The sequence below is a fragment of the Rhinatrema bivittatum genome, chromosome 5 (genome assembly GCF_901001135.1).
Source record: "Rhinatrema bivittatum chromosome 5, aRhiBiv1.1, whole genome shotgun sequence".
In the NCBI taxonomy this organism is placed as follows: Eukaryota; Metazoa; Chordata; class Amphibia; order Gymnophiona; family Rhinatrematidae; genus Rhinatrema; species Rhinatrema bivittatum.
The window spans coordinates 61,160,177-61,179,521 of record NC_042619.1 but is presented as its reverse complement, the minus strand read 5'-3'; the positions used below and the strand labels follow the sequence as shown (position 1 = coordinate 61,179,521).

Below are 19,345 nucleotides of genomic sequence, written 5' to 3'. Positions count from 1 at the left end.
CCTCTATCCGAGAGGATATGCTTTGGCATGCCGTGCAGGCGAAAGATATACTGTATAAACAGCTTTGCCAATTCTGGGGCAGATGGTAGTCCGGGTAAAGCTACGAAGTGTGCCTTTTTCAAGAAACGATCAACAGTAACCCATATAGTGTTATTTCCACTGGACACAGGGAAGTCCACTACAAAGTCTGTCACAATGTGCGACCAAGGTTCCTCTGGAGCTGGTAAAGGCTGGAGAAGGTCCCAAGGGTGACCGGCCGGAGGCTTGTGTCTCACACAGGTGGCGCAGGACTCTACGTGTGCACGCACGTCCTCCTTCATTGAAGGCCACCAATAGTATCTTCCTCTGGTATATAGTGTTCGAGACTAGCCAAGGTTGACCAGCTAATCGGGAGTCATGGGCCCACTTAAGAAATTATTTCCTCAAAATCCAAGGTACCACCATCTTTCCAGCTGGAACGGAATGGGTAGCAGCTAGAATCACTTTATCAGGGTTGATAATATGGAAAGGTGCATCCGGAACATCTTCTGAAGTGAAGGAGCGTGCCAGAGCATCTGCACATGTATTCTTGTCTGCTGGACTGTATTTGAGCAAAAAGTCAAACCGATTAAAAAACAAAGACCATCGGGCCTGTCTATGATTCAGTCACTGGGCATGACACAGATATTCCAAATTTTTGTGGTCTGTGTATACAGTTATCTGATGTTGTGCCCCCTCAAGCCAAGGATGCCATTCCTCAAAAGCTAGCTTGATAGCCAACAGTTCTTTATCTCCTATGCCATAATTTCTCTTGCAGGAGAAAAACATCATGATAAAAAAGAGCAAGGGTGTAGTGTATGGGTATTACTGTGCTGGCTGAGCACGGTTCTTACTCAGACATCAGAGGCATCGATCTCAACCATAAATGGTAGTCGAGGGTCTGGGTGGCAAAGGCAAGGTTTTTCAGAAAAGCTTCCTTGAGGGTTTGAAATGCAGCAACAGCTTCTGGAGACTACTGTGAAGGATTGGCTCCTTTTTTCGTCATGGCAGTGTAGTCAAGGTGGAGTAATGGTGGATGAATGTGTGATAATAGTTTGTAATGCCGAGAAAGCGGTGGAGTGCCTTGAGACCAGTGGGTTGTGGCCAGTCCTGTATACTTTTGGTCTTCTAGTGGTCCATATGGAAACCTCTGCTGGACATCACATAACCCAAAAAGGGAACATATTATTGGTGAAAGGCACACTTTTCAAGTTTAGAGTACAGACAGTTATCCTGTAGTCTCTGCAGGACTCTGGCTACATCAACCTGATGACTTTGTAGATCCTGAGAAAAAATTAGTATGTCATCTAAGTACACAACCACGCATTGGTAAAGCATATCTCACAGAATATCATTCATCATATTTTGGAATACGGCCGGGACATTGCATACGCCAAAAAGAATGACCAAATACTCAAAGTAGCCATCTCGAGTGTTAAAGGCCGTTTTCAATTTGTCCCCTTGACGAATGCACACTAGATTATATGCCCCTTTTAGGTCAAGTTTCGTGAAAATCTTGGCTCCCTGGAGTCTGTCGAATAACTCTGAAATCAGAGGTAAAGGTTACCGGTCCTTTATAGTGATTTCATTTAAGCCAGGCTCCGGCTGGTGACTTAGAAGGCCGGATAAATCCTTTTTGTAAGTTTTCTTGAATATAGGCCGACATGGCCTCAGTCTCAGAAAGAGAAAGTGGGTACACCCTTTTTCTAGGGGACTTCGAGTCAGGCTTCAAATTAATAGCACCTCGAAGGAATGGTGTTGCTGTAGTATGCCTGCTGCTTTTTTTGAAAATACATCTTGAAATGATGCGTATTGTGGTGACAACCCAGGGAGAGAGGTAGATGTTGACATGCAGCACATAGGTGTTACTTTCTTCAAACATCTGTTATGACAGGCTGCTCCCCATTGTGATAGTCCCAAGGTGCCCCAGTCAAACTGGGGTTTGTGGTCTTGTAGCCAAGGTAGGCCAAGTACTACGGGATGAATGGCCTTGTCAAGGACCAAAAATGAGATGGTCGGTATGAAGAGATCCAGTGTGCAGGCATATCGGTTGTGTGGTGAGGGAAATCTCTCCTGGTAGGGGTTCTCTGTGTATAGAGGAGAGCAGCAGTGGAGTTGGTGTTCGAACAATAGGGATTCGAAGGTGTTCCACCAATCTCTTAAGTATAAAATTACCACCGGCCCTGGAATCGACAAGGGCCAGAATCTGGAATTCAAGAGTCCCGGAAATTATTGAGGCTGGAAGAGTCAGTGGAGGAGATGGTGTGGTAAGACCAAGGAAGAGTCCTCCCATGGATCCTAGGTCTGCGTGTTTCCCGGACAGATAGGACAAGATTGAACTGCATGGCCAGGTTGTCTGCAATACATACAGAGACCTAATCACTTACAGTAGCGCCTCTCCTTGGAAGTTAAGTGGCTGCGGCCTAATTGCATGGGTTCTTCATCTTCAGGGACAGCAGGTGGCTAGGTCTGAATTGCAGGTGTTGGTTGTGAGTGCATACTCTCAGATGAAGGTCTTTTAGGGCTCTTTACCTCGGAAGAACGTTCCCGCAGGCGGCGATCAACTCTACCTGCCAAGTCAATTAATGAGTCAGGCACCTCACATGCTGCTAGTTCATCCTTGATGCGGGAGTTAAGGCCCTCTAGGAAAATTGCTCGTAAGCACTCCAAGTCCCAATGAAATTCTGAAGACAGTGTCTTAAATTCAATTACATAGTCTGGAAGTGGCTTGGCTCCTTGTTGGAGATGTAAGAGGGTAGATCCAGCAACTGTCTTGCGAACTGGGTCATCAAATACTGACTTGAAGAGAGCAAGAAAACCTGGTAAGTCACTGAGGATTGGATCATTGTGTTCCCAGAGAGGTGAAGCCCAGGCCAGGGCTTTCCCATCTAGTAGAAACAGGATATATGTGGTCTTAGCTAATCCATAAGGAAAGTAAGTTGGCTGTAATGTAAAGTGCATACAGCACTGGTTGAGAAAACCCCTATACAACAGGGAATCTCCTGAGACGCGAGTGGGGGCTGGTAAAGGTACTGCAGTTCGTAGAGAAACCACTTGCAATGAAGCATCTTTATCAGACATTGGAAGAATGTTCAGTCGGGAATTCAACTGATTAAAAGCATTAGCCAGTGTCTCTAAGGTCCTCTATTGCTCAGCAATATGTTGGGCCAGGCCAGGGTGGCCTGTAGGGCTGAGACCTGAGCCAGGTCCATGGAGTTAGCAATCTGTTATAATTTGGTGGGGTTGTGGACCCCTGATCACAGTGAGAGCTGACTCCACCCACAGGGAGGAGCCCTGTGGGGACTCACTATGATAGGCGTGGCCTCAACTGAGATGGACACAGACAGTATAGAGTCTTTATTAGACTGGAACGTTGGGAAAACCCACCAAGTGAAAGGAAGGCTCAGTCTGGAGGAGTGATAAAGCTCTAGATGTAATCCCTGGTAGTGGTCCACAGAGCGGGGTACGCTGGGGAGCTCCTCTCCCGATGGTTTAGTTCTCTGAATAGATCCAGTAGTGGCCTGCAGTGCGGGGCTCGCCGAGAATCAGCACAGCAGAGGAACAGGGAGGTGCAGGAGATCAGTAGAGCAATGTAGATGATGGTACTCACTCCGAAGTGTAGAAGTTAATAGCTGGGATGAGCATGGTAGTGGCCTGAGGCATGGGGTACACCGGCGGTTTCTTCAGCAAGATGATGATAGCAAGAAGCGTACTCACAAAGGTGAATAAGCTGGAAACTGCAGGCAGAGGGCCTTCCAAGGAGCAGATAGCCCGAACGTGACAAGGCCCCCAAGGAGCTGGTACCTAAGGTGTTCAAGGTTCCAGACAGCAGCGAGTTCAGTGTAGCAAAGAAGCATCTCCAAACGGAGTGGAATAAGCAGGAAGTTCTTGCTAACTCATAGGAAGCACAGGCAGGAAGGGTTAAATATGCTTGGCAGGTGACGTCATGAGGAGGGGGTGCCCCCGAGGTTCCTGCCGTGATGTGAATAAGAGAGGGCCTGGCACGCGAACGCATGCCCTAAGTAATCCCTGATTCAAGACGGCTGCTGGGATCGCCCATGCCATCCCGGGGACGCCGAGGAAGGCAGCGTTTGCAGGCTGAGGCTGCCAGGCTCTTGAGAATCGCTGGTGCAGGGAAAAGAGGTGAGCAACAGAGGTCGCAGCCGTTTGCGACCGACGGGCGCAATACTATTTGTGAATGAAGACAATCCTCCCACCCTCAATGGGGAAGGGATAGTGGAGACTGGATCATTTGGAGGAAGAAGGAAAGTGATTAGATGATGCACCATGGATAAAGAAATCACTGCATTCTTTATGATGACTTTTATTTTGTTATTCATGATTTTTGCCATACTGTCTTGGATCATCTTTTTTAAGTTGAAGTGTTTTCATTTGAACAGCAACATTGGCTTCCATCCTTTATTGCAAGAGTGTATCATCCTTCCATGCAGATCAGCCACTGTAGGGGCCCACTGATCCATAAGACTGAGTGCTGAATTGAGTGTGTTATCCCACTTCTGCACCAGGTTCCCTGTGGTGTAAACCTCCTCCCCACTGGAGGAACTTGGCACTCCAGGGGCTGAGTAGTTTTTCTGTGTGGGAGAATGATAGGTCCTGGGGATTTTGTAGCTCCTTGTTCAGCACCCCCCCAAGCAAATTGGGGATTCCACTACACATTGGATTCAAGATATTTCATTATCAATTCCTTCAGTAGCATCTCCATTAATTTACCCACCACTGAGGTTAGATTGACTGGCATGTAATTTCCAACCTCCTTCCCATTACCACTTTTAGGAAGCAGGACAACATCTTCTCTTCCTTAGCCTTCCAGGATCATTCCAGTCTCCAAAGATTGAATGAACAGAACCATCAGCAGAGCTGACAAAACTCTCTGACCTCCCTTATTATCTTAAGATGCATGGATGTATCCCATCTAGCCTTATATCTTTGTCCTCTTTTAGTTTTGCTAGTTCTATGAAACACTATTTTACTGTATGTAAATGGTGTGGATCTACCCCACTATCATCTGTAGACTTGCTGCTTATCAGGAATCCTTCTCAATTCCTTTCTGTGGTGAACTCTGATCAAAAATAATTGTTTAGCATATCTGCTTTTTCCTTACCAGCCTCCATACATTCTTACATTTCTTCTTTCAGTTTTATAATTCTACCTTTGCACTTCCTCCTTTCATGTAATTTCCAAAAAAAGTCTATTTTTTTTACCACTTTAGCTATCTGCCATAGTTGTCTTGGGCACCTTCCCTATATTTCTCAGTTTTCCTTGAAATTCTTATCCATCTTCCCCTTTCTGCTTTATCTTGAATATTTATTTTTGTGCCTTTACTTTTTCTGTCATTTTCTTGGAAAATCTGCCATCTTTTTTCCACTTATTTTCACATGCTTTCCTAACATAAATATGTTTTTAGGTATTACAATGGGCTGTTTTTAGTTTAGCCAACTGTTCCTCTATTCACAAAGATCTTTCTATCCTACCAGTGCCTCCTTAAGGTACACCCTATTTTAATACATTTGGTACCATTGAAGTCCAAGATCCTGGCTTTTGTCTGACTCAAGTTGCTGAAACTCTTTCAAATTCCTACCAAATCTCTCACAATTCCCATATTTAACAGTGCCATTGCAGAAAAAGAGAAATAGCAGACAAGCGAAGTGAATGGCTGAGAAAGGAAAAAGTAGCACAGCACAGCAACTGATATGGATAGCAAACTATAGATCTTTACAGATGTTGCCAACACAATAACTAATGATATCTAAGTTGAAAGAGCTACATTGGCTACCAATTACATGGCAAATAAAGTATAAAATGGCAGTTAATATCCACAACCTTCTTCACCATGCATCTTCCTCCTGGATCACTTCAACCTTCTGTATATACCCTCCTGCCTGTATCCTCCGTTCGTCCAGTCAACCACTATTAGATACTCCATCTCCGGGGGTCGCTCAATTAATCTCAACTCATGAGCGATCCTTTTCTATCTTTGGGCCTTCCCTTTGGAACTCTCTTCCCTTATCTCTCTGGCTCAAGAATCCAAACAATTCAGAAAACGTTTGAAAACCTACTTATTTACTGAGGCTTTCCAGTAACACCCCTTGAAAACCAGTATGTACTTTTGTTTTTGCTTGTTTTGTCCCATATTTTATTTTTATTTGTATGTTAATTTATTATTTTATTTTTTCAACCTTATGTATATTACAATTGTACCCTGCCCTGAATTTGTTTGGAGGGATGACTAAGAAATGCCAATAAAAAAATTAATAACTTGGAAAAAGAAAACTGGAAAAAATACTAAGAACAGGATAGTGAGCTTGACATTGAAGAAGTGAGTGACAACCCCAATTTTCCGAACAGCAAGTAAACCATAAACTGCTGATGGCTACCATGATGTGCATGCATCATGAATATTACAGATACAATTAATGGTGCCACACAACTTACTGACTAGACTCATGTGCATGCAATTGATACAGCAAACATGCAGTCAGCACAGTGAGCATGTGGATTCACACTTACAAACATTTAAAAAAGGATTAGAGTGCCTCAGCCATACCCCTTTACAAGGGAACAGGTTTTTCCCCACTCCTCTGTCAGTCTGAAAAACAAAAGTAAGTGAAAGCATATCAATGAAAAAACATCAGACACTTGAATACATGTAACATCTAAAACTTGGCTAGATGCAAAAGAAATGCAACCTGTAGCCATAGACCAGGGGTGGCCAACTCTGGTTATTAAGAGCTACAAACAGACCTGGTTTTCATGATATCCACAATAATTATGCATGATATATATTTGCATACAATGGAGGAAGTCTTGAAGACCAGACTTGGCCAACACTGCCATAGACTTAAAATAAGCATGCACATATAGGACACATCCACTATACATTATAGTCCTCCCCTTATATAACATTCACTATTAGCTCAAATAAAACAAACAGGACTTACAAGGATGGGCTGGAAGACTTGATCATCACCATCTTGAAGTAGGTGAGGGGGCAGTCAGGTCCTGAGTGGTTAGCTTGCACATCCTGCAGCTGCCATTCTCACAATCCGGCAACAAAAGAAATCATGTGACGCATCTAGATTGACAGCCCCCTAGATGAGCACAAGGATAAAGCTGCAGAGGGTTTTAAATGGACCTTGTCCATTTGATAGATCCAATAGAAGTTATTGGCTAAAATATATCAGTAAAGACCTGGCAAGAAAGGAAGGGTATGACTTCCTAACCACTTAGCCTAGCAAGGATGGATGTGACTGTTTCATGTTTATCTTTATTGATGTCTTTCTATGGGGCCAATGCAATATCGGGCGTTGACCTCAGCGTGCTGCTAAATGTGTGGTTGGATGCACGTTTCGGATTCCCTAAACATATGCCCAATGCAATATTGGGATTAGACATCCAAAACATGTGTCCATACTGGCACGTAACTAATAGCGCTTATCACATGCAAAAGCCATGTTGATGAGGCTATTAGCTAGTACCACTGATGTAAAAAAAAACAATGTGCACCCAATGTGCATATTTTAACCCTCAAAATTTAACACCAGCCCAGAGCTGGTGTTAAGTTTTGAGGCACCCTAAGCCATGCTCAAAAAAGCAAAAAATACAGCTTTTCTGTGGTTCCTCTTACTTAATATTGTTGCGGTACTAAGCAGGAGGAACCACAGAAAGCTGCAAAATGAAAAAAAAAATCTTGATAGCAGTCAGGTTAGGAAAAGGGAAACTCAATTTACGGGCATCCATTTTCCTAACCCGTAGCTGTGGCAAGGGTTAAGAAAACAGACGCTCGGAAAATTGAGTGTCTGTTTTCCTTGTCTGCGCACAGCCACTTCTCCTGGGTACCCGATGCCATGGATGCACTATTGATCCATTGAGCATCCCTTTTAGTGCATCCTCTCATTTGAATATTACATCAAGTGCCCAAAAGAGGGGATGTGCGCGTGTTCAAACAAATGTGCGTACAGGTTGGATGCATGTTTTTTGCACGAATGATATTGTATCGGCCCCCATTATGTTTATTGCAATAATACATGTGTAAGAACTAATTTGGAATGAGTGATTTCTTACTGATTTCTGTAACAGGTTGAGATGAGGCACAAGTATCATTACTCTGCCCTACATATACATTGTCATCACCTATATAGATGATATAGTTAGCTAGAATCCCTGGCATATCCTGTATGACTTAGTTACCTGATAGAGAAGAGGTGCCATTGTTTTTCCATGGCAGGTCACTTGCTGAATGAGTTGTGCATTTGAGGATGGATGTGATGTCCTAACCAGATGTCACCTCTTTCTCAATTCCTAAAACTCTGCCCCCCTTCCTTTGAATAATTAGCTCAGCACAGAATATAGATTTTAGTGCATGGAATGATGGAGGAAGTAGAGTGGAACACAGAGATATTTTGTCTACAAAGGGAATATTTTCCTTAATATGTATTACAATTACTAAGGGGGATGGGAGCAATTGAGGCAATATTCATGAGCCCCATTTTTCAGAATTTAAACAACATGTGACTATTTCTTAAATTCTACATAACACTCTGTGAAACATCTGTCTAAATATAAATGTGTTTTCGGGACCAGAAATGGAAGATTTTTAATTTTGTTTTATTTTCCCTCTTGTTTCCTGCGTATTAAGGTAGCATAAGTGCTTTTGAACATAACTGAATTAGACTCCATTGTGACTGAAGTGTGGGCCAACATTTTTTTACTTATCATCCTTACTTTGTGGTGATATAACATTCTGAGCATTCTCATTTTCAATTCCAGATGATAGCAATCTCAGTAGCATTACTCTGTATAACTGTAGTTAAAAAAGGATAATGACATCCATGCGTTTTGTAATAAACCTGATAATATAATATGTTAGTCAGAATGAGGACTGCTTTAAAAACCCAGAGGTTTATTCAAATGTTTGCATTGATAATGCAGTGCTTCCGAGCTATGTTTATTTGACAGAGGATGCAATTAATTGTATTCAAACACAGAAAACATATTTCAGCTGTACATTTTTCAGCATTTCAGATTTCAGTGAATTGAATCAATAGTGCTTCCTTCAGGAAGTAAAATAAAAATGTACAGTGTTGATTTTCATTATCCCAAAACGGAGAAAAAATGAAAATATCTTTAAGATTGTGAATATAGTCTAAGAATATTCCTTGTCAAGATGCCAGCATTAAGGTGAATTTTAAAAGCCCGGCATGCAATAAAACCATGAGATATATTTATGCACAAGTTGGGCCGGCACATGCCAAGCGGATTTTAAAAGCCACCTGGATACGTGTGTACTTGCCACTGCATGCACAAATGGTTAAAAAAATGGTGGGGTGTGAGCATGGTCTGGGCAGGGCATGGGCGTTCCTGGATTTTAACTTGAAATTAGCATGTAAATACTTATACAAACATGCACATACCAGAGACCCCATCACATAACTTTTCTTCTGTTATGGATGGCGTGTAAATTACAAAACAAAATATTTTAGGCAGATCTGTGTAAGTTTTAAAGGTTGTGGCTAACAGGTGAGAAAGAAGGCTAGTAAACTAGGGTGGGTGTGGAAGTCCTATCCCTTACCTGGGCGAACTGGGAATGAACTGAATAAACTGGTAATGGCATCGGCATGTGTGTCTTTTAAAATCCCACCACATACATGGTAGAAGAAGCATTTGCACACATAGGTGCGCGTCCACTTAAAATTATGCGCACATTTGCGCACGGTCAGGCTATTTTATACTATGTGCACTTATATGTGCGTGTGTTAGAAAATGGGCTGACGAACTTGTACATATGTGTGCTCGCGCACCGTTTTAAAAGTTACCGTTCCTGTGTATATAGTTAGGGTTATTTTTCCCAATATGTATCACATTGCATTTGTCCACATTAAATTTCATCTGCCATTTAGAAGTCCAGTTACAAACAGATCATTTTTTAAATTGCTTTGGATAATTTTGTGTCATCACAAAAGTGATCACCTTGCTTATTGATCCTTGTTCTAGATCATTACTGATATGTTAAACAACACTGGTCCCAGTACAGATCCAGGAGGCACTCCACTGCTCAATTATCTCCACTGGGGAAACCAATCATTTAGAGCAACTATTTCATGTCTTTTATCCAATTATCAATCAATAAAAGGTCATTGCCTTCTGCCCCCTAACTTTTGAAATTTCCTGAGGCATCTCTAATGTGGTAATTTATCAGATGATTTCTGAAAATCCAGGCATACTATAATGATTGATTCAGCTTTATCGAAATGCTTATTTACCCCTTTAAAGAATTCTAATAGATTGGTAATGCCTAACTTCCCTCTGCTAAAACAATGTTTGCTTTTTCCCATTAAGCCATGGCTTTCCATATGCCCAGTAATTCTGAGGATTGATATTCAGTGCCATTTAGCCAGTTAAGAACATAAGAAGTGCCATGTTGGGTCAGACCAAGGTCCATTGAACTCAGCATCCTGTCTCTGATATCAGCCAGTGCCAAGTCACAAGTACACACCAGATCCCAAATAGTTAATCTATTTTTTGTATCTCACTCCCAGGGATAGGCTTCTCAGATATTTACCAGGTAAGCTTGACTTTTCCAAGTCTATTGGTTATTAATTCTTCATGGACTGTTCCGTCAGGAACTTGCCCAACCTTCTTTTGAACCCTATTATATTAGTTGCTTTGATCATTTCGTCTGGCAACAAATTCCATAGCTTTATTCTGTGCTAAGTGAAAATATACTTCCTACAATTTGTTTTAAATCTGCCATTTACTAGTTTCATGGCATGTGCCATATTCCTAGTGTTATTTGAATGGATAAATAGCCATTCCCTATTTATCCAATTACTCACTCATGATCCTATAAACCACCATTATATCTCCACTCAGGCTTCTCTTTTCCAAGCTAAAAAACTCTAATCTCGTTAGCCTTTCTCCATAAGGGAGCTTTTCCATCTCCTTTATTATTTTTTGTCATATTTCTCTGTACCTCTTGTATGCTATGTCATTTTTGAGATGGGATAACCAGAGCTGCACTCAATATTCAATATCCAATCGCATCAAGAATCTCTACAAAGGCATTATGATATTCTTAGCTTTATATTCTTTTCCTTTCCAAATAACCCCTAACATTTAATTTACTTTTTTGAATGCCACTGCACACTGAGTTGAAGATTTCAACATATTGAGCATAAGGACTCCAATGTCCTTTTCCTGGGTAGTGACTCCTAACATGGAACCCAGCATTGTGTACCTTTAGTTAGGTTTATTTTCCATCCATGCATTACCTTGCACTAGTCCACATTAAAGTGCATCTGCCTTTTAGTTCCCAGTCTCCTAGTCTTGTTGCGATGCTGCCCGTGGACCTAGTCATGAGCAGACTCTTACTTTCCGCTGCCAGCCTTCTGATGCTCTTCTCGTGGCCTGGAGGCCACCATCATTGCCGCCTTCACCACCCCTGCCTGCGGCAGGGATCTGCCACTGACCAGCTCTTCATACAGCCTGGACTCCGCTGCCCACTACACGGCCTGGGAGCCGCTGCTGCCTTCTCTCTTCGCGGCCTGGTGCCATTCCTGATTCTCCTTTATGGCCAGGAGGCTGCCGAAGCCATCCCTGTGTGGCCAGGAGGCCGCCGCAAGCGCCATCCCTTCTGCGGCCCGGAGGCCGCCGCCAGCTTTCCTCTTCAGCAGCTCAGAGGCCGCCATCGACGGGTCCTCTTCCGTGGCCTGGAGGCCGCTCCGGAGCTCTTCTTCATGTGGCCTGAGAGCCGCCATCATCTTCATTCTTCGCAGCAGGGAGCCACTCTCATCAGGGCCTGCTTCGTCCTGTGTGGCAGGAAGCTGCTCTCCATGGTCCTGCCTCTTTCTTAGGCATGTGGTCTCGCCTAATCTCTTCTCTTAAAGAGCCAGTGGTGGGCAGTCCTTCTGAGCTCCTCCTGCTGACGTTCCAAGGCGTTTCCTCTCAGCCCTATAAAGAGGGCCATCCTTCATCGTTGCCTTCGCAAGGAGTTGGTCATGGAGTCGGAACTCTCCTGGAGCTTCAGTTCCAGCTCTTCATTCCAGGAGTCCTCCATGATCCTTCTTCACTTCTTCAAGGCATTCTGTTCCTCGTTGGTACTCCTTATCTTCATCCATGGTTCCTGAACCTCCGTCATTGTCTTCGTTCCATGTTCTGGTCTCTCGACGGATCCCATCCTGTTGTCTTCAGATGTCCAGACGTCTCCGTGTCTTCAGATGTCCTGACGTCCCTGCGTCTCCAGATGTCCAGATGCCTTCCTATCTCCGGATGTCCAGATGCCTTCCTATCTCCGGTTGTCCAGACATCTCCCCATCTCCGGATGTCCAGAATTTCCTTTGTCTTCGGATATCCAGATGTCTTTGTCTTCTGATGTCTTTGTCCATCATGTTCCAGATGCCCCTGAGGTCCTCCTCTCCAGAGCTCCCTGATGTCCAAATGCCTTAGATGTCCAGATGCCTAGATATCCTGATGTTTCGAGGTACCGGTGTCCTTTCATATCCAATGTCCTAAGTTCCAGCCCTGATGTCTCAAGTCCTGATCCTGAAGTACCATCAGTTCCTAGCTCCGGGTCCAGCTTCGACTCGCCCCTGTCCTCGTCTCCAGCTGACCTTCCTGGGAGTAAATCCATATCTATCTGGTGTCTGAGTTTGGTGGCTGGAACCCTCTTCCGGTTGGATCTGTCTTCGAACACTGCCCGGATTCCCCCTTTGACCTGAGCCTCAGTCCTGTTCTTGTTCTGCGTGGTCCGTGACCAGCCTGCTTAGGTTCTGTAGGGTGCGCAGTGGGACAGGGTGGTCCGTGACCAGCCCACATCGGTGCATGTAAAAATAATGCATAAATACATATTGCAGTTATTCAGTTAAATTCCAATTTCTCAATTTATCTGGCTAAGTAGCAACAAAGCTAAGTCAGATAGCTGGATAAGAAGCATTTTAAGAATTATCTGGATCAGCAACAACTTTGCTGCTGCTTACAGGATCATTTATCATTTCACGGTAGGGCCTTCATGCTAGTTTTATCATGTGCGTTAAGGCTCTAATGCACATGATAACACTGTAACACACGCAATAAACAGTGCAACATGCGTTACTATGCAAATGTCATATTTGTTATGCAGGTGGAAGGAGTTTCGGTGGAGTTAATTTTAATGCGCAGCTCCTAATATGAAATGCGATAAAGTAATGAACAGCAATGCAGGTTTTAACGCCAGAAATAACTACACCTTTTTCTGTGTGTTGCACCGAAAAGGTTTTTATCACAAATGCTGGTTTTATCTCTTGCCTGAACCGGCATTTGTGATAAAAACCTTTTCAGTTGGTAATGCTTCTGAAGTTGCGATGCGAAAAATAATGCAGGTGCAATAAATGTATTATGTATTGCGGAAATTACCTATGCGACGTGGGAGCAGGAAAATTAGCCTAACCATGCCCCCTTTTTTTTTTTTTTTATCATGGGCGCTATTTCTGCTATATTTATATCATTTTGATGAATCTAGGTCTTATCCAGATAAGTTGGAACTTGCCTGGATAAATTCCGCTTTCAAGATTTGTTTAGCCAGATAAATCAGAATTTAGCTGGATAAGCAGTGTGCAATTGCTATACTCATCGATTTTTATGTCTAACTTTAAAAATATATGTTTGGAGATTTTACTTGCATAATTTACATGCATTTGCTCCCAATAAATCAGATCTTATGTGTGTAAGTCAGGAGATTTTCAAATATGTGCATGGCAATGAAATTACCGGTTCACCCAGTCCATTTGAAGAACATTGAGACCTTCCTGGTTCTTCAGCCTGATCTCTCCCCATTTCACCCAGATCTCCCTACCCAATCATTATTTTACTGTAGAGTATTGATGTCACTAGCTCCCAGCCCTTGTGTAGGCAGCTGCACAGGGGATATACCATTCATTACAGCACCTCCCCTAAAGGTTGTCTGGAATCAGAAGTCCCTTAGGTATAGGGATGTGAATCGGGCTTCGGACAATTGAAAATATCGGACGATATTTTCAAAATCATCAGAAATCGGGGGCTCCCGATAAGAGAACCCCACGATTTTGTTCCTGGGGTTCTCTTATCATTTTGGGGGAGGGCAGGAAAAACGGCACACCAAAACAATCCCTAAACTCACCCCGACCCTTTAAAGCTGTTCCCTTAGCTTCCCCCACCCTCCCGAACCTCCCCAAAACATTTTACAAGTACCTGGTGGTCCAGTGGGGGTCCTGGGAGCCATCTCCTGCTCTCGGGCCGTCGGCTGCCACTAATCAAAATGGCGCCGATGGCCCTTTGTCCTTACCATGTGACAGGGTATCCGTGCCATTGGCCGGCCCCTGTCACATGGTAGGAGCACTGGATGGCCCGTGCCATTTTTAAAGATGGCGCCGGCCGTCCATTACTCCTACCATGTGACAGGGCCTGGCTGTGATATTCAGCAGATCAGTCATGCCACTGAATATTTCAGATAAGTTAGCTAGATAAATTTATCCCCCCCTGACTTGCTCAGCAAGATAGTGGCTGAATATTGGCCTCTCTGTTCTTAACTATAGTTTCTATCATTTTGCCTTGTACTGGCATCAGGCTTATTGGACTGTACTTTCCTGGATAATCCCTGGAGCCCTTTCTAAAAACTGGCATTATACTGGCTTCCCTCCAATCTTCAAGTACAGTGCAAGATTTTAATATATTACAGATTAACAGGAGCAGATCTACAATTTCATATTTGAGTTCTTTCAGAGCTCTGTGGTGAATATGATCAGGTCCTAGTGATCTGTTACAATTTAGCCTGTTGATTTGCTCTGATAAACAGTATCCTCGAGTTTAACGAGATTTACTCATTTCCTTTGACTTATCACTTTAACAGAATGGTTTCAGTGTGAGTATCTCCTCCACATCCTCTTCAGCAAAGATTGAAATAAAGAATTTAATTTTGATGAGTGCCCCTTCTACCTCTTGTCATACAATGGCCCAAATGACTTCTTTGCAAGCTTCTTGCTTTGAAACACATTTTATTATTATCTGTGGATGCTTCTTTTCAAATCCTTTTTTGTCCTTCCTTATTAAAATTTTACATATTCCTTGAAAGAATTAATGTTCTTTCCTATTCTTCTCATTTGGAATTGCTTTCCATTTTTCCCCCAAAATATAACCACAATTTAGGTGCCAACTAAGCAGTTAGGTCTTTTTCTCATACCTTTTCAGTTCCAAAACAACTTTTGGATGTTTCCTCTCTGATATCTTTATAAAATTCTGAAATTATCCTCCAATGTGAACCTCAATAAAATTGTATCACCCTGTCTATGATAGCGATAACATTTTAGTAAATGCTGCCTATGTATTTTGAGGAAAAGAGCATATATTATTTGACCTGCACACATTAAAGCAGGTTCTCAAATCTAGTCCTTGGGACACACCTAGCGAGTCAAGTTTTTTGGACATCCACAATGAATATGCATGAGATAGATTTGAATACAATGGAGGAAGTCACATGCAAATCTATGCCATGCATATTCATTGTGGATATCCTGAAAACCTGACTGGATAAGTGTGTCCTGAGGATTGGGTTGAGAACCCCTGCATTAAAGCACTATTGCTCTGTCCAGAGATTCTGATTTTTATGTGCTGTCATTAATGTCTTTTCAGACCATTTTATTCTGCATTATAAATCCTTATTAGCAGGTGCAAAATGGGCTTTACATACTAACCTTTATTGCATAGGCTTCTAACAGACTCCTTCAAGAAAAGATGTTATGTGATAAACACGTATTAATACATCATCTGCATTATTAGTGAATAAACTCCATTAGAACTAATGAGAGCTAAGGTAAAAAGCATATGTTAACACCCATTATCACAGTAGAGCACTTTCATGAATCAGCCTGTAAATGAGGAAAATAACCATGCACTGAATAACATCACAGTTTCAGTTTTCTCTGTTTTAGTAACCTATAGCATACAGTTTTCTTCTGAGTGGTACAAAAGACTGATGAATAACTGGTCTTTTTAGTGTTTCATTCTCTTTCTGTGATTCTCTTGGCCTTTAATTGATCAATCAACTCTTTTTCATACATTTGAAAGCAATTCTTACCTGTTTTTACAGTCTGCCAGCCAAGTGAAAATGGACTCCTGGCTTGCAAGTTGTAGGAGGTGATAGGACTGTGATTGTCAGCTCCAGGGCTCCAGGAAAGTGTTGCTGTGCTCTTAGTAATTTCCTCTACTATCACCACCCCAGGGGACCCAGGTGGACCTAGGGATAGAATACAGTAAATGGCACAGTGAAATGGCGTACATGCAAGGGCAATACAAGAAAATAAATATGCCATTAAAGAATTGAGCAGGACATTCTTAAGCTACACATTTAAGAAAAATATTGCATAGCTTGCATGTTATGATTTTCACATTTAATTCATGAGTTTGATTGTTTTAGTTGCTACTGCTTACATATGTCTGAATAACCACAGTTAAAACAGTGTGAGTCTGGGAAAGAGAATATATATCACTCCTAATCAGCAAATGTTAACATATTCATACAAGAAGAGTTTTCATGTTTGCAGTACAAAAGGGGTCTGTACACTAACTGGTAAATTTTCAAAGGAGTTAGAAGTGTAAATATAACATACTATCATAGCATTTTTCAAAAGACATGTGGGTAAATTCTATTGGCAATTCAATGGCATATGCAGTAACAATTTTCAAAAGCCTACTTACACATGTAAAGTGCATTTACATGTGTAAAACCCAGTTGAAAGCATGTAAATGCTTTTGAAAATCAGATCCATAATTTTAGCTTGCATAAAAAAAAATAGTGTGCTTGCACTAAGGCCCCAGCTTGCATATTAAACTATGGTCAGAAGACTTTAGTGGGCAGTGCCTACCTACACATAAATGAAGTATTCAAAGTAAATTAGGCTTTAGGGAACATAGAAACAACAGCAGAAAAGGAACCAATGATCTATTTATTTATTTATTTATTTAACATCTTTTATATACCGGTATTAGTAGGGACATCATACCGGTTCACAGATAAACAGCAGAGCTGAAATTACATGATAACAGGGTAGCGTAACTGGGAGGGAGGATAACTAGAGAACAGCATGGAAGGAATAGTTAAAACAACAAGAGGTAACTCAGCCTGCCCAACAAGCTTCTTAAGATGGTAACTGCCACTCTGTGCAGGTTACTCCCATGTTTCTTAAGGTATGCTCTCCACTACTTGCTATTTAGCATGCATTTACTAAGAGCTTTGTAAGCTGTGCATGTGTGTGTGCTGACAGGTCATGAAACAAGTGTATTCAGAAAAATATAGCACACACAAGATAAGGAAAATGGAATGGCATTTCAAAGAACACTAAACAAAAATTGACACATAAAAAATGGTTAGACACAGGAGGGTGAGATTAATATTGAGATACATATATATTAGTTGGGTCTCACTTTAGCGGAGATTGGGAGAATTAATCATTTCAAAGAACACGGCATACAAATTTGTACACTATATTGCATATGAGAACTTTTATGTGCATATAACCCACAAAACATTAAAGGAAACATCGCTTGCTAAGGCTCAATTTGTCTTGGAGGAACGGGAGGTCAACCGGGCCTTGTGCCCGGTTGGCCAAAGTAATATGGTACCAGGCCTCACTTGGGGAGTAGGCCCTGGGCACTTAGTATGGTGCCGGGGGGAGGTGTGAGCAAGGGAATCGGAGATGATTCCCAGCGCGAGTTGACGGGTGGGGGCTGATGCAAGCCGACAGTCTCTGTCAGCTTGCCAGCCGTTAGTTTTAAATGCATGAGCTGGCGTGGTCCCATTGGGGGATTTAGGCAATGATGTCGGGGTTAGGGGCGTGGAAGTTAGCTGGGGGGATGCCAGTTGGAGCAGTTAGCTGGCATCTCCGCAGCCGTTAGGTCACTTCCCTCCAACCCACCCTGCTTCTGTTTCTATTGTTGTGTTATAAGGGGTTTGTTCTGTCACAGCTGGGAGGGGGGGGGGAGGACTGTGTTAGATATGCAAATGGCCCAAGCCACTTGGGTTCTAAGTTATTTAATTCAATGTTAAGTGTTCCTGTTACAACTCGACTTTGGAGGACAACTGGGTGCAGTTGTCGGTTATGGGCTCCTTGCTGGGAGGTGGCAGGGGTCCATTGGCTCGGCTCCTTGCTGGGAGGTGGCAGGGGTCCATTGGCTCGGCTCCTTGCTGGGAGGTGGCGGGGGTCACAAGTTTGTCGAAGGCCTCTGAAAATCTAGCCAGGCGGCTAGCGCTGGCCATCTTGCTGGGTGGAGGCGGATGGAGACTGGATGTTAATTAATGCAATGTAATGGCTCGGGCTGCTCCAGGGGTTTTGTAATAAAGCTGCAGCCTTGTTATTTCCAACTGGTTGTCAGTGTATTATTCAGTTGTAAAAGAGGACGGATGCGAGCGAGTGAATGTCCTGGCTGCCTATATTGTCATTGAATACAATAATTATTTCACAAATGTCTTTTAATTCATAGTTGTAAAACCTTTAAAATATTCCATAATATAAAGCAATCAAGATACAATGAAATACATACAATAAGTGTGTTAACAATGCTTAATCATACATATGCACTCATGGAAACAATACATTTATGTATACTCACACACAAAGAACTACTGTCTAACTAATGTATTACTCTAAGAAACAGAATTACCAACATGTTTAAACTTTTTTTCACTTCAAAGTCAGTGGTGCACTGTTCTATACAATTAGTTGTATAGTGGTGCAATCAAACTTAGAAACACCAAAGACAATTCTCCCCAGTGTTTGGAAGTTAAGATTGCTATCTGTAATGCCTATACTGAATTGCAATAATCGATCTGAGTTAAAACAAAAGCACTAGACAGCATTACCAAGTCTGATTTACCCCCAAAAAGAATTCAGTTTAAGAATCAATTACAGTTTTTAAAAAACAGACAGATAAAGAAGTTAGAGGGAAAGGGGAGCATAAAATACAGAGACAAAGGTATAAACATAGGTGGAGGCAGAGAAAAACAGAAAGAAAAGAGGAGGATGAGGGAGAGAAAGCTGACAAGTGCAGAGACATAGGAGAAGGCCAGGGCCATGAGAGGACAGCAAGGAAGCAGCCTGCTCTAGATGTGGACCCCTGGACCGAAGGGAAGTTGTTTTTACTTGTGAAGAGGAACCCCACAAGTCCCTCCCATCGGCAGGTGAGGCTGAAGAGGTGCAGAGACCCTACTGGAGCTTCATCACTACCAGCCCACATTCCCCTTAGGTTGAGCCCTCGGGTACTGGGGCCGGCTAAACTTACATGGGGTCTCTGTGGTTGATGTCCA

General features: G+C 42.5%; 1 protein-coding gene across 5 annotated transcripts in view; it reads right to left on the bottom strand.

Moving 5' to 3' along the window:
- Positions 1–19,345, bottom strand: part of CNTN5 (contactin 5) — a 2,626,638-nt gene that overhangs the window by 174,058 nt on the left and 2,433,235 nt on the right. For all 5 annotated transcript variants that reach the window (XM_029602387.1, XM_029602386.1, XM_029602389.1 and 2 more), the window contains one exon: positions 16,121–16,279. In XM_029602387.1, coding sequence (XP_029458247.1) covers positions 16,121–16,279 — 159 coding nt within the window. The remainder of the gene's footprint in view (positions 1–16,120; positions 16,280–19,345) is intronic.